The following is a 13,129-nucleotide window of genomic DNA, read 5'->3' as shown; positions in this document are numbered from 1 at the left end:
ACAATTATTTGTCCTTGCTTCCTATTGTGAGCAATGGAGTAGCTTGTCATTTTTTGTCTCTCTGAGTCCCCTGTCAGATTGCATGCCAGCTACTTAGGGTCAGGGGCTATGTGTGTGTCTCCAACCCTCAGCATAAGCTCTAGTGTGTGGTAGGAACTTAGCGAGGGAGGGAGAGATGGATGGAGGGAGGGAGGGAGGGAGGGAGGGATGGATGGAGGGAGGGAGGGAGGAAGGGAGAGAGGGAGGGAGGGATGGATGGATGGATGGTTGTGTGGATAACTGGCTGTATGGTTGATTAAATGCCTAGAATTAAAGGAGGAGGAGATGGACAGGAGGGAGGAGGAGAGGATAGAAGATGATGGATGAATGGCTGGCTGGCTGAGTGATACCCCCCTACCCCACAGAGTAAGGCTATAATAGACACTGTGTGCACTGTTGCACTCCTGAAGTCTGTGACATGAGAGTAAAAACAGTGATGAAGAAGGCAGGATAATCTCAGGCGGGGGGTGTTGACCCCTGACTGCTAGGAAGTGACTGGACAATGGCAGGAAGGAGGGTCCACGGAGGCAGGGCAGGCCATGGGTGCATGGGGAGATCCACACAGTGGGCGCTGGGAGCCTTCAGGAAACCGGGATCTGGTCCTCAGCGCTTGGCAGGGAGGAGCCCCAGGTCCAGCCGAGCTCAGCAGAGGCACTTCTGCTCTCTCCCATGCTCTTAGCACTCGCTGTTGGAATAATCATTTGTTTCACAAGTCCGCAGAGAGTCCTTTTATCCTATCACGAGAGTGCTAAGTCCTCTTTGCGGCCAGGGCCCCCTATCCAGAGGCAGTCCCTGTTTGCCCTCCGGGCTGTGAGAGAGGGACCTGGGGATACAGCTGCAACAGGGCCCACCCTCTGTCACCATCCTCACTGTCATTGTCACCCTTAAAACTAGCCTGGAAAAGGGGGATTATTAGCTCCACATAATGTTTGAGAACTTGAAACTCAGAGAAGTTAAGTGACTTGCCTGAGGTCACCCAGGTGAGACTCCAGTGTGGACCTCCCGACTTCACCACCCCACTGTGCCTTCCTGCACAGTCCTCTTCCAGGCTGTCTGCCAGCATCCAAGCGCAGGAGCTAAACTCCCCACTCCTGCCTGGACTGGGGCTGGTCTCTTGCCCAGAGCTTCCGAGCCAGGCCTAGTCACATGACATTGGGGAAAGGAAGCTCATATTCCCGTCTGTACCACTGGCCTATATTTATCCCTGCACCCAGGCAGTTAGGAAACTGTTGTGCATTCCTGGGAATTTATGAGTGAAATAAACATCTAAATGTTTCTATAAGGTTTATTTAAGGAGAACAAAATGTGACCTGCTGGCTTATTAAAGGGTGAGCTTTCCGGGAGATGGCCCAGCTCCCGCAGTGCTCAGCTGACTCCAGGGAAGGGGAATGGATCCCTGGGAAGGCTGGGCCCCTGGAAGGTGAGAGGGGTACCCCTGCTGTCTTTCCTCTAGCTGTGTGTTCAGCCTGGAGGGCTTCCTGGAGGAAGGGGCTCATGAGGGAGGGTGCAGCTGGGAAGAATAAGAGAGGCGTGTCAGAGGCCTGCAGAACACCAGGAACCAGGGGAAGTGAGACCCAAGACCTGGAGACGACTTGTAAGGGCAGTGTGTGTAACAGGAAGGCCAACAGGCCTGGTGTTGGTCTCCTCCCCTATTTACCAGCTGTGCAGCCCTGGACATAATATGTCTGTCTTTTTGTTGGTAAAGTGGGGATTGAAGTGGGAAAAGAGGGGAGAGAAAAGAAATGTATTAATTCCCTAATTCCATGCTCAGGGCTCTTGCTTTCATCTTCTCACTTCCTCTGCACAATTCTGTGAGGTCAGGAGGTATCATCACCCCAAGTTGTTCATGGGTGCCCTGAGATTCATTCACAGAGTTGCTAGGAGGATTATGAGAAAACACACGGGAAGTGTCTGGGACAGAGCCCCACATGCAGTAGGTCTGAGTAAATGTCACTTCCTTCTATCCATGTTTGTGTCTTTGCCTCTGCTATATGTAAAAGGCATCTCTACTTTGTCTGAGATGCAGATGGTGAGAGAGGGAGTGGAGCCAGGTGAAGGTGGCCTTGGAGGTGGGCTTCCCTGGGTCATTGATTACTTGGGCTTGTGTGGCCAGATGCCCCAGGGGAAGATGCTCTGTGACTCTGCGACCAGAAGGGTAAGGCCCTCCTAATTTAACTCCAAAAGGTTGTTCAGACACAAAACACAGAACAACAATCTCCTCAAAACCAAATTCCAAAGTCATTAATTTAGCCCCAAAGTTACCAATAACAGAATATAACATCTGACACTCATTGAGCATTTACTAGCTGCCAGGTACCCTTCCACGAGCTTTCCATCTGGAGCTGCCAGATTTAGCAAATGAAAATACAGTTACGTCCATGCACTATTTGGGATATACTTATACTAGAAAAATTATTTGTTGTTTATTTGAAGCTCAGATATAACTGGATATCCTGTATTTTGTCTGGCAATCCTGTTTCTACACCAATCTGTGGAATTCTTGTAACTACCCTGTGAGATAGTCATTTTACAGATGAGGTAACTGAGGCACAGAGAGGTGAGGTCACTTGCCCGAGGTCACACAGCTAATGCGAAAAGCTGTATGATGAATTAGTGTGGCTCCGGAGCCTGACGCCCTTGAAGTCCGGAAGCCAGGAACTTGCCTGGCGAACTCTGTTTGAACCCTCTGACCCACAAGCTTTCTTGAGGTCCTGCCTTCTGTTTCAGCGGTTCAGAGTGGGAGCAGGGATGGGTATTTACACTGCATTAAAACCTGGCAGAGTTCACCCAGAGGGCCACTGGAATCTTCCCACACTCTCCTGATTACTCTCTCTCTAGTACCTGCGAAAGTGAAACCCAGCCAGCACAAGACTGAATGTTCCCCACAAAATCAGTTTTGCAGAACATTAGAAGTTGCCCAGAGCTTTCTGTGAGCTGATTAGGGAGAGAACAATTTGATTTTATTACCATGTAGTTTGCACACATTGGAAGGAGAGAGTGAGGATATTCCAGGACATTCCATCAGTGTATTAGAGGATTTCTCCCTGATTGCTTTGTGTCTCCTGATTTTTAAGCAGCTTCAGACTGCGTGCGTCCATGGTTACATGCTTGGCGCTTGCCACCATGGCTTGTGTCTGCCTTTCTGTGTGGGGACCTCTGCTCCTGACCTTCCTCTGACTGAGGGTGCCTGCAGCCCCATGCGTGACAATCACCTCAGGAGAGCTTTGCTGCAAGTGACCTTTCACCAGGAGGCAGAGAAAACTCCTACCAGAAAGCAGCTCCTCAAGTGCCTTGTAGACCATTACCTCACAGTGTCAGCATTAAGGGCATCAGGCCCGGGCGCCACCTGGGATGGGGTAGGGGTGAGGAGGAGGGTACTTTCACCCCACTCCCCATCACACTGTGCTAACTGGGATGCCTTTCAGAGGCTGCCTAGTTCACCTTTGCCTCCAGGCCCTAGCATAGACCACAGCAAGCGGTAGGCATTCAAGAAACGTTCGCTGTGTGAATGCACAGAACAAAGCATAGTAATGTGCAAATGTTTACAGGCTGGCCCCCTCTCTTAGACTCTAAGACTTTTGAAAACCTTTGTGTCAATCATAAAAAGCAAGGGTAAGACAATGTGCACAAGAAAGAATTTAATGAAGCTGGAGGAATAAGCCGAGGGGGGAGGGAGGGAAGAAGGTGGGGAGGGAAGGAGAGAGGGAGAGAGGGAGGAAGAAAGAGAGAGAGAGGAGACTGGGGCGGCGGGTAAGCAAGTGAAGGGTCAAAGGGGAGAGGAGAGGGGAGGGTGGGAGTTAAGATTTGTTCTCCTTAGAGGTGAGAATGAAGAGTGGACTTCTCTCTCTCTCTCTTTTTTTAAAAATAATTTTTATTGGAGTATAGTTGACTTACAATGTTGTGTTAGTTTCTGGTGTACAGCAAAGTGAGTCAGTTGTACATATACATATATCCACTCTTTTTTAGATTCTTTTCCCATATAGGCCATTACAGTGTACTGAGTAGAGTTCCCTGTGCTATACAGTAGGTCCTTATTCGTTAACTTTTATATTTAGTAGTGTATATATATCAATCCCAATCTCCCAATTTATCCCAATCTCCCAATTTATCCCAGAAAACATTTGCTTTTTATCTGCTGAACGATTCTCTAAGGCAGACTCTCTCAGAGACTCGCCCACATGGATCACAGCTTCATTGGCTTTCAGATCAAATAGTTTAACTTCCGGGTCAAACCATGGATGCTAGAAGAAGCATATATTTTTCTTTGTCTGCTAGGGATGTCTGTATTTATCAAATTGTTCCCTCCTTTTTATAGTTTCATCTTCTTATGTCTTATAGTTTATTGTTGGTGACTTCACATTGCTTTGGGAAATAGGTAGTGTGTCAACAAAAATAAGTAAACTGCATTCTACTTACTTAGCAGCTGGAATATATGAGACTCTTGGAAATGGGTATATGGTATAACCCGAGCAGCACCACCACCATTTTATTTCTAGAATACAACATGCAGAGATTAATGTTTGGCTCCTTCTGCCCCCTTATGTAGACCTAGCCCATCATCACCAGTGCATGCTGGGAATTTGTAAAAGCCCCTCCAAGGGATGTCAGAAACCATATGATAGAACAAATGGGAAAATGATATTTCAGCCAGAGTGCATTTCTTCTTGTTTACCAGAGGATTCATACACGAAAAAAATTCTCTAAATGTGATGAACATGGAAAAGGTGATTTTCAGAGGCCAAATTTTCACTGTAGAAATAAATTCCACCCAGGGAAGGAACCCCACACATACTATAGGCATAGTCAGTGTTTTGATTGGCATTGCCATGGTAACAGTCACCCATGAGGCCATATGGAAAGAAGTTCCGTCAGGATGTTGTGGAAGTTACACGGCCACGAATAACTTCTAGAGATCTATTGTACAGCAGAGTGCCCAGAATTAACGCTACTGCACTGTATACCCAAATATTTGCTACAAGGGTAGATCTTATAAGTGTTCTTATCCTCAGGCAGGAGGAAATTTTGGAAGTGATGGATAGGGATTGTGGTGAGGGTTTCACAGTATATACTTATCTCTAAACTCATCAAGTTGTGTACATGAAATATGTCAATCACACCTTAATAAAGTGGTTTGAATAAAAAAAGATGACGTGGGTGGAGGAGGCTTTAAGCACAAACCTCCTGCGCTCCAGAAAACCAAGACAGGCTAAGAATCATGGGTCATAGGAGCAGTAACTCAGATGCTTTTGGGGCCAGGCAGGGAGTGAGAATGACTGAAACAAGCCAGCGTGAGCTGACTCCAACCAAGGGTTACTCGGCAGAACTGTGGAACCAAGATGGCTTGATCTCCTGGTTTTTTAGGAAAAGCAGGAAATCCAGACCTTTATGGGAATTCTTCTAATTATGAAATGTTGGTAACTAATATAAAAACTTGTAAATGCTACTCACAGCAAACAGGCTCCCAGGTCTCCAATTTGCACCTCTGAGCTCAGAGGATAGGATTCAGAGGATGCTAATTCTCTAACTGAAATCCAAGAGGCCATGTTAGCAAGAAACCCTTTTAGTGAGGTGAACAGAAGCCTCTGGGAAAACTTCAGCCCTTTCTGCTCCCCAGAGAATCTACCCAGGAGAAATACCTTCCCCCTGCACCACATTCCTTCCACTTCACTGGCTCTCCCATTTAGCTTGGCACTGCCTGGGCCCTGCCTGCCCCAGCTCCATCATCACCTGCCATTTTGACACTCTGCTTCCCCTTTCCTGACCTCAGCAGCTCCCATGGGTGCTGTTCCACTGTGTGTCCTCAGGCCCCACACCATGACCCAAGATCCTCTGCTTCCCTCCTGGCCCCTTGGAAGGCGCCAGCCCCTCTGCTGCTTGCTAGTCTTCCACCAGTGAAGGCTGGTGGACAAAAGGTGGGGAGAACTGAGTGGAGCTGCTGTTCATTTGAGTGATAACCATGATTAATGGGTATTTGTAGATCAGATGACAGTTATAAAAGGGCATACACATTCATCACTTCATTTTATTCACACAAACATCTTCTGAGACCGCAGGCCATTGACTACTTTATAGTGATGGGAACTGAGGGACAGTGCAACAAGAGGACGAAGCAGGTGACTAGCTCATCACCAGCCCATCAGGGTGAAACTATCCACAGAAGGAGTTGTTGCTTTGGGGGAACCTTCCTGAGTGTCTCTTCCAGGAGGAGTCTTTGACAGAAAGATGTATATCTGCGTTCTTGGAGGGACTGGAGCTCTGGGGTCATGAGGACAGGTTGGCCAGTCCTGGCTTCAGCCACAAGCATCATGCTGACTCCCTGTCACTCTACCTTCTCCAACCGTGCATATCCAATTGGAGAGTGACACGGCTCCAGTTTACTAGGGAGCTCCTCAAAATTCCTATGGGGCAGAATGGTGCTCAGTAACAGGGCCTCTTCCAGCAACTCAACCAGTGGGAATCACGGGGACCCATGGATGGATCTGCTGTCAACATTTCTGTTTTCTCTTTGGGCAGTCAAGTTATTCCCAGGCCTAATCCTCAGTGTTCCCCATCTCCAAAACCACAAAGACCAAACTCACTGGAGTAGCAACCAAGGTCTTTCAAAAGCTGACTCAACCTCTTATTCTGGTTTCATATTTTGCCCCAAAATTAGTTTCTTGGACCTCATTCTAACATGTCAAGCAATTCTCTGAAGCATTTTCAGGAACTGAGGACAAGAGACCAAATATTATAACAAAAGATGTTTCCCCAAGCTTTTATCACTCAGGAAGTTCCAAGTGTTTGGGGAGCTGTAAGCCAGGAACTGTGGATGAAGACCAAATATTTATGAGGAATATATTTTTGTCATCTGAATGACCAAATATATACATTTCTTATAAATCACAATATGGCAGCCCCCATCCCTGGGCCCTCCTATTTCACATACTCTATAGTCTATGCTCTAGGTACATTGTGAATCCCTAATGCCCAGTTATGCCTTTTACTTATGCTGTTCCCTTTGCCCAAAAACCTCTCCCCTAATATCTTTGTCTTGCAAGCTCCTATTCATCCCTCAAGACCTAGCTCAAATGTCCCCTTCTCTTGAGAGTCTTCTCCAGCTCCCCTCCTGAGAGAGTTTTCTTTCCTTTTCTTTGAGCTTTCACAGAATGTGCTTCATTCCTTATCACCTTATACTTATTATAAGTATTAATTACTTCTCTTGCTTGGCTGTGAGCTCTTGAGGGTCTTTGTATCTCAAACTGCCCCTGGCACATGATGGATAACTAAACTGTGTTTGTCGAATGAGAGAGAGAAAAGTAATCTGACAGTAATATTACCATTTATTGAAAACATGAGTCATGTGCCAGGTGCTGGGTCAACATTATTTTTAATCTTCACATCAACCTTGTGAGTTAGATTTTATGATCATGGGGCATAGAGTGGTTAGATAACTTGCCCAAGGACACACAGCTAGCAGATAATGAGCAGAAATTTGAGTGCAGTGTGATTCTTCCAAAAGGCAGTGCTGCTTCCTGTTCCTCCTACCCAGCCAAAGTCCCTGCCCTTCCATGTGCTCGAGGATTCTGAGGGCTTCCCCCTCCTCCCATCACTGCAGCTCCCTCCTGCTGAAAGGTCCTGGAACACAGGGGTCCAGCGTTCCCTGGCTAGACTCAGAGACTCTTCTCCAGCTCACCCGGCCTTATGTTTGAGGCCAAGGGAGGGAAGAGATGCAAATGACAATGGGAAGAGCTGGTTTCACTAAAAGTTGTGGGATTTGAGAAGTCCAGATGGTACTGTACAGCACCCACTTGACAACAAAGAATGATGTGAAAAGGAGAGAGAGCCTCCTCCTCACCTCGCAAGGAACCAACACCTGCATACCAAGGGCTCAAGAACACAGCTCAGCCTGGCTCTGCGAGGGCAGGCCCCAGGCCATGGCTTCAGTGGGGCCAGTAGAGGTAAGAGCACTTAATGCCCAGGGACTCCAGAAGGACACGACCTCCAGAGACAGTGGCCATGGGCACCTGCTGCTCTGAAGATTCAGGAGGCCACACCAATAGTGCAGGTGGTGTGACATGCTCGGGAGCCCAGGGAGACAGGACTTTGGCAGGGAGAGTAGGGCATTCACAGAGGGCCCGGGCTGTACCCACCAGTAAGGGGGCAGGGCAGAGGAGAAGGCAAATGATGAAGGGTCATATGACAGGACCTCTGGAGAGTCTTCCAGACATAGCTGGGAACAATTCTGAGATGGAAATACCACAATAGCATGTGGCAGAAGAACCAGAGAGATACTGTGTGTTACTGTTAACTGGTCCTATTTTTACCCCCAGTACACTTAGGTGTAGGAAAACACAGGTTGATATGCATCTTCATGGATCTTATTGTATATCCTATACAGTATTGCTTTTATTTCATTCACTCATTTACTCACTCAGCAAGTATTTTTTCTACTCCAGATAGGGTTTTACAACTCACACAGCCATTAGCAGCATAACGGTATACCAATTTCACTACAACTTCTCCAACCTGGGATGTAATAACTCTTTCATTTTGATGGTTAGTAGTTTTGTTCTATTTTGTTTAGTGGTTGCAAACTATCTCAAAAATCTAAGGATTGGCTCCTAACTTTTGTTCTTATTTCAGAAATGTGTATTTATGTAGATAAACATTTTTACAAAGTTACAAAAGTCAAAGCGTGTTCCATTATCCATGGAACAAATCACCTTTATTGAAAGGTCACAATTAGCCAAATGTAGGGCGTCACTGAGTGTTGGGAATGTGTGGTGTCACTGCCTTTTCTGCTGGCCTCCATCCTTCCCCAACCAGGCTGGTTGCAGCCTGAGGACCCTGCACCATTCTTTTTCTACATTGTTAGTGAGAATTAACCAGGGATGGCTTAGAAGTTCCCTAATCTTAGTGCATGAAAATAGACCAAGTTAAGCTCGGTAAATGAAGGAGAAACTGCCTTTTTTTTCCCCCCCTGAATAATCCAAATAAACAGCATTTGACCCTTGTCAAGAAGTCTCTGAGTGTCATGATACTTGAATAAGGGCTCCAGCTCCTGGGAGCTTAACTCCATCTGTGTTTTTTGTTCTAAACAACCAGGGCCCTCCCACCGCAGGAATATCTTGCAGTCCACCCACCATCATCCTGACTGGGGATGCCAGTTCACCGGAAGAAGAAACTGACAAAAACCTGGTCAACAGGTAACCTCCTATTTGCCTAATCTGTGCTGTAAAGAGCAGTATTTCCTAGCATGTGTGGATTAGACAGCTCTATTTTTTACAAATCTTTTCTTCGTTCTTGATCATTTTATTGATGAAATACAATCAAGCAGTTTTTCAAAATGGGAGAGAGAGCTTGGGATTTTTCCATTATCTTTCCCCACAAATTATTTCTTCTCTCCTAGATTTGGCTCTTTGCACCTTGTTAACCTTTAAGAAAAGCACAGCTCATAGCAGGGGAGTTTTCTACAGTAACTGCTCAGATATTTTCAAACAGACCTAAGAGATGTGAATTTTTTACTAGAATCCTGCTTCTGGCCAAAGTGGGTCCTGTGTGGAAGATGATCTCTTGGAAGGGACACTGGCTCACATGCACAGGGATGTCCCTGCCTCGGTTTTACACAGCACTAGCCCATGCATTGGTCTAGCTGGAATGAGATTTTCTAAGTTTAATTTCCAAAAAGTTACAAAGATAATTCTAATACAGATATATAGTGAGCATGTGTCAAAGATTTACTTAACTCATTGACGAGGGGACCATCAGGATAACAAAGCCAGTTCAAAGGAGGATACGAGAAATGGATATACGTAGTATAATCAGTGAGGAGGAAAAGAAAGCTGGAATAAGATTGCTAAGTTAGAGACTTCCCTGGTGGTACAGTGGTTAAGAATCTGCCTGCCAATGCAGGGGACACAGGTTCAATCCCTGGTCCGGGAAGATCCCACATGCCATGGAGCAAGTAAGCCTGTGAGCCACAACTACTGAGCCCTCGTGCCACAACTACTGAAGCCTGTGCACCTAAAGCCCGTGCTCTGCAACAAGAGAAGCCACCGCAATGAGAAGCCCGCGCAAGGCAATGGAGAGTAGCCCCCGCTTGCTGTAACTAGAGAAAGCCTGCGCGCAGCAATGAAGACCCAACGCAGCCCCCCAAAATAAATAAATAAATACATCTTTAAAAAGAGAAAAAAAAGATTGCTAAGTTAGATACAAGATAGGTTAATGTTTCACAGGGCAATGAAACCTTATTTTTATCTTTTCTCCCCAACAGAAATCATCTGCATCTCTACCAGGCAATTATTCACAGTTTATGAGTTTTCTGCAAGTTAGATATTCACTCAGAGTCTGAGCCCTAATAAATACTAAATCGTCAAAGTTACAAAGGGCTGTGGTTCGAAAACTTTGGAGAGCATCAGGATCACCTGGGTTTGGGGCCGGGGCTTGTTCAGTCACAGATGGTTGGGCCCCATCCCCAGAGTTTCTGATCCTGTCGGTGGGTGAAGCCTGAGAACTGGCATTTCTAACAAATTCCCATATTTTTTCGCCCTTGAAAAAATAACAAGCTTGTAAGATGATGCTCTAGGATGACTCTGAAAGATTATGCAAGCATCTGGTCTCCTATTTACCAGCTGTGGACAAATTTTCCTAACAAGATGACTCTGTTTGGTCTTTCAGAGCTCACAGTCCCCACAGGAGGCTTTCTCACCGACACCTGAAGGTTTCCACTGCTCCCCTGACTTCTGTGGGTAAGGGCTAGGCCGATTTGTCTTATTTCTGCCACCGGAGATAGGGGTCCAACTGAAGGTGTGTTTGAGTAGGAAGACTGAGGTCTGGCAGCTTGGCCGGGCTTGGCCCCTTCCCCTCTTCTTCTTCTCAGATTAGTAGTCCAGAGGGGATAGTATCTGAGTTGTGCCTTAGAGAGTCGGACAGATAGACAAGAGGGAGGAAACGTCATTTGGGTGGAGGAAGCAATTGTGTTGCTGGGCAGGAGCCATAACAGAGCAATTGCGTGCTTGGCTGTGTGTCAGGACTCTTTCAAATGACAGAAACTCAATTAAACTAGCTTATGCCAAAACACATAAAAATAAATAAAAGCCAGGGTCTGTGTGTTCAGGGAGCGCTGAGCCCAGATGCTCATGTTGGGTCATTAGCAATCATCCCATCCCATCTCCCAAGTTTCCTCTCTTGTGTGTTGGCTTCCTTCTGGGCAAATGGCTACCAGCAACTTACATCCCTTCAGTGAAAAGAGAGCTCCTCTTCCCCATATACCCGCCACCATTCTCAGAGTTGCCTCTCACTGGCCTCCATGGCCATCCCTGAACCAGTCACCCAGGGGGATTGAGCTCATTGGCTGGCTGAGGATGGTACGTGGTCCCCTTACTGGCACTTGGGCTGAGATGGGCAGTATTGTTTAGCTCCTTCCTAACATGACTGAGACTCAGACGAGTTTCACCCAGTGCAAACCGGGGAGCTATGACCAGAAGGAGGAGGAACGGAGGCTGGAGAGGCACAACGGGAGCCATTCACTACCAAGGGGCTGGAGGAGAGGAGTATGTGGGATCAGGGAAAGTGGCTGGGCGCAGTTTGGCATCTGGACGTCACACGGGGGACCAGGAGGAATCCTGATGAGCTGAGGCAGGAGAATCGCATGGTCAGATATGGCCCTTAGGAAGGTCACTGTGATAGGCAGTGGAGGATGGGACGGAGCAGATAGCCTGGAGGTGGAGGACCTATGAGGTGGCTGATGTAATTGTGCAGGTAAGTTACAGCTGATGAGCAACAGTGGCGATGAGGCACAGGTTCCAGAGATACTTACTTGATGCTGAGTTGGTTGGACCTGGGGGCAGCTGAGGAAGAGGGAAGAGTGTGGAGTGACTCCTACGTTTCCGAGCAGCTGGGTGAGAGGTGGTGTCGCTCACCCAGGGAATGCGTCCTGGAGAAGGGGCAGTTATGGAGAAGGATGGGGGTAAACAATGTGAGTAGAGGGAAAAAGGAGGGAAGGTGGCCATGGGATTGTGTCTTTGGCCCATGATCTTTGGAGTGCTTCCTTTATCCACATATGTTAAGCTCACTATCTTGTTAAAGAAACAGAGACCGAAGGAAGAACACTAGGGGAGCAGGTAGAACAGGTGGGTCTCCTGGTGGCCTTCCCTCATGGCAGAGTGGAGGACAGTACTGGGAACCTAGGTGGCTTCACGGCCATTTGTGACAGAGGACCTGCCACATCCACTGGCTACAAGCTTGAGGGGTCAGGCCTGCTGGGGGAGCCCTGGCTCTCCCCACACAGCCCTCTCCAGGACCCGGCAATGGGCTGAGATTTGGCTGGCCAAGTCCCCTCTGGGCAGTGTCCCTGGGCTGAGGGGTAGGGGCTGGGGGCAGGGCTGAGGTTGGGGACCAAGGATTCCATGGCTCTCACGCCGTGCTCACCCCTCCTCTGCAGACCCTGCGGGGCACATCATTGACCTGGTAAACGGCCAGCTGCCGGACATCAGCATCTCAGAGGAGGACAAGAAGAAAAACCTGGCGCTGCTGGAGGAAGCCAAGTCGGTGAGTGAGCGGTTCCTGACCCGCCGCGGGAGGAAGTCCAGGAGCAGCCCCGGCGACTGCCCATCAGGTAGGACGACAGGAGGCCTCCCTGAGCCCCTCTGACGGGGGCGGGCGTTGGGGAGGGCCCAGCCCCAGCTGCAGCAGGAGCCCTGCTTCCCAGGGGTGGCCCTCGATGCGCCTGCCCCCAGGCCTCTTGGGCCCAGGAGGACTGAGGCTCGTGGAGAGGATCCTGTGGGGAGAGGGCATCGCACCCCGTATCAGAAGCTCTGAAATACTGACCCAACTCTAGCCCAGAAAACTCGGCTTTCCATTTTTTGGGGTCTATGTGTGACCATTGTGTCTTCCTGCTTTGCCAAGAAGTGCTAGCCCATATGACACCCGTGAACTTGACCTGGGCTCCCCAGTCCCTGAACCCTGCCTGGAGAGAAACCCACTATGTGATTCCTGAGTGCACAGACTCCCGGGCCACCCTGCAGGGCTGGAGTCTGTGTGGTCTCCCACCATCCCCAGGAGGCCCTGCTCTGTGGGCACCTCCTCTGCAAAGGTCAGGAGAGGCTGGCCC

General features: G+C 48.2%; 1 protein-coding gene across 1 annotated transcript in view; it reads left to right on the top strand.

Moving 5' to 3' along the window:
* IRAG1 (inositol 1,4,5-triphosphate receptor associated 1) overlaps nt 1-13,129 on the top strand; it is a gene marked incomplete at both ends in the record, with an annotated part of 116,332 nt that overhangs the window by 47,754 nt on the left and 55,449 nt on the right. Inside the window, 3 exon segments of the mRNA XM_082844754.1 lie at nt 9,124-9,224; nt 10,696-10,766; nt 12,461-12,634. Coding sequence (XP_082700880.1) covers nt 9,124-9,224; nt 10,696-10,766; nt 12,461-12,634 — 346 coding nt within the window.

The sequence above is a fragment of the Leucopleurus acutus genome (genome assembly GCF_964270905.1).
Source record: "Leucopleurus acutus genome assembly, chromosome: 8".
Classification (NCBI taxonomy): Eukaryota; Metazoa; Chordata; class Mammalia; order Artiodactyla; family Delphinidae; genus Leucopleurus; species Leucopleurus acutus.
Note: the sequence above shows the minus strand (reverse complement) of the source record. Positions and strands in the feature narration are given on the sequence as shown.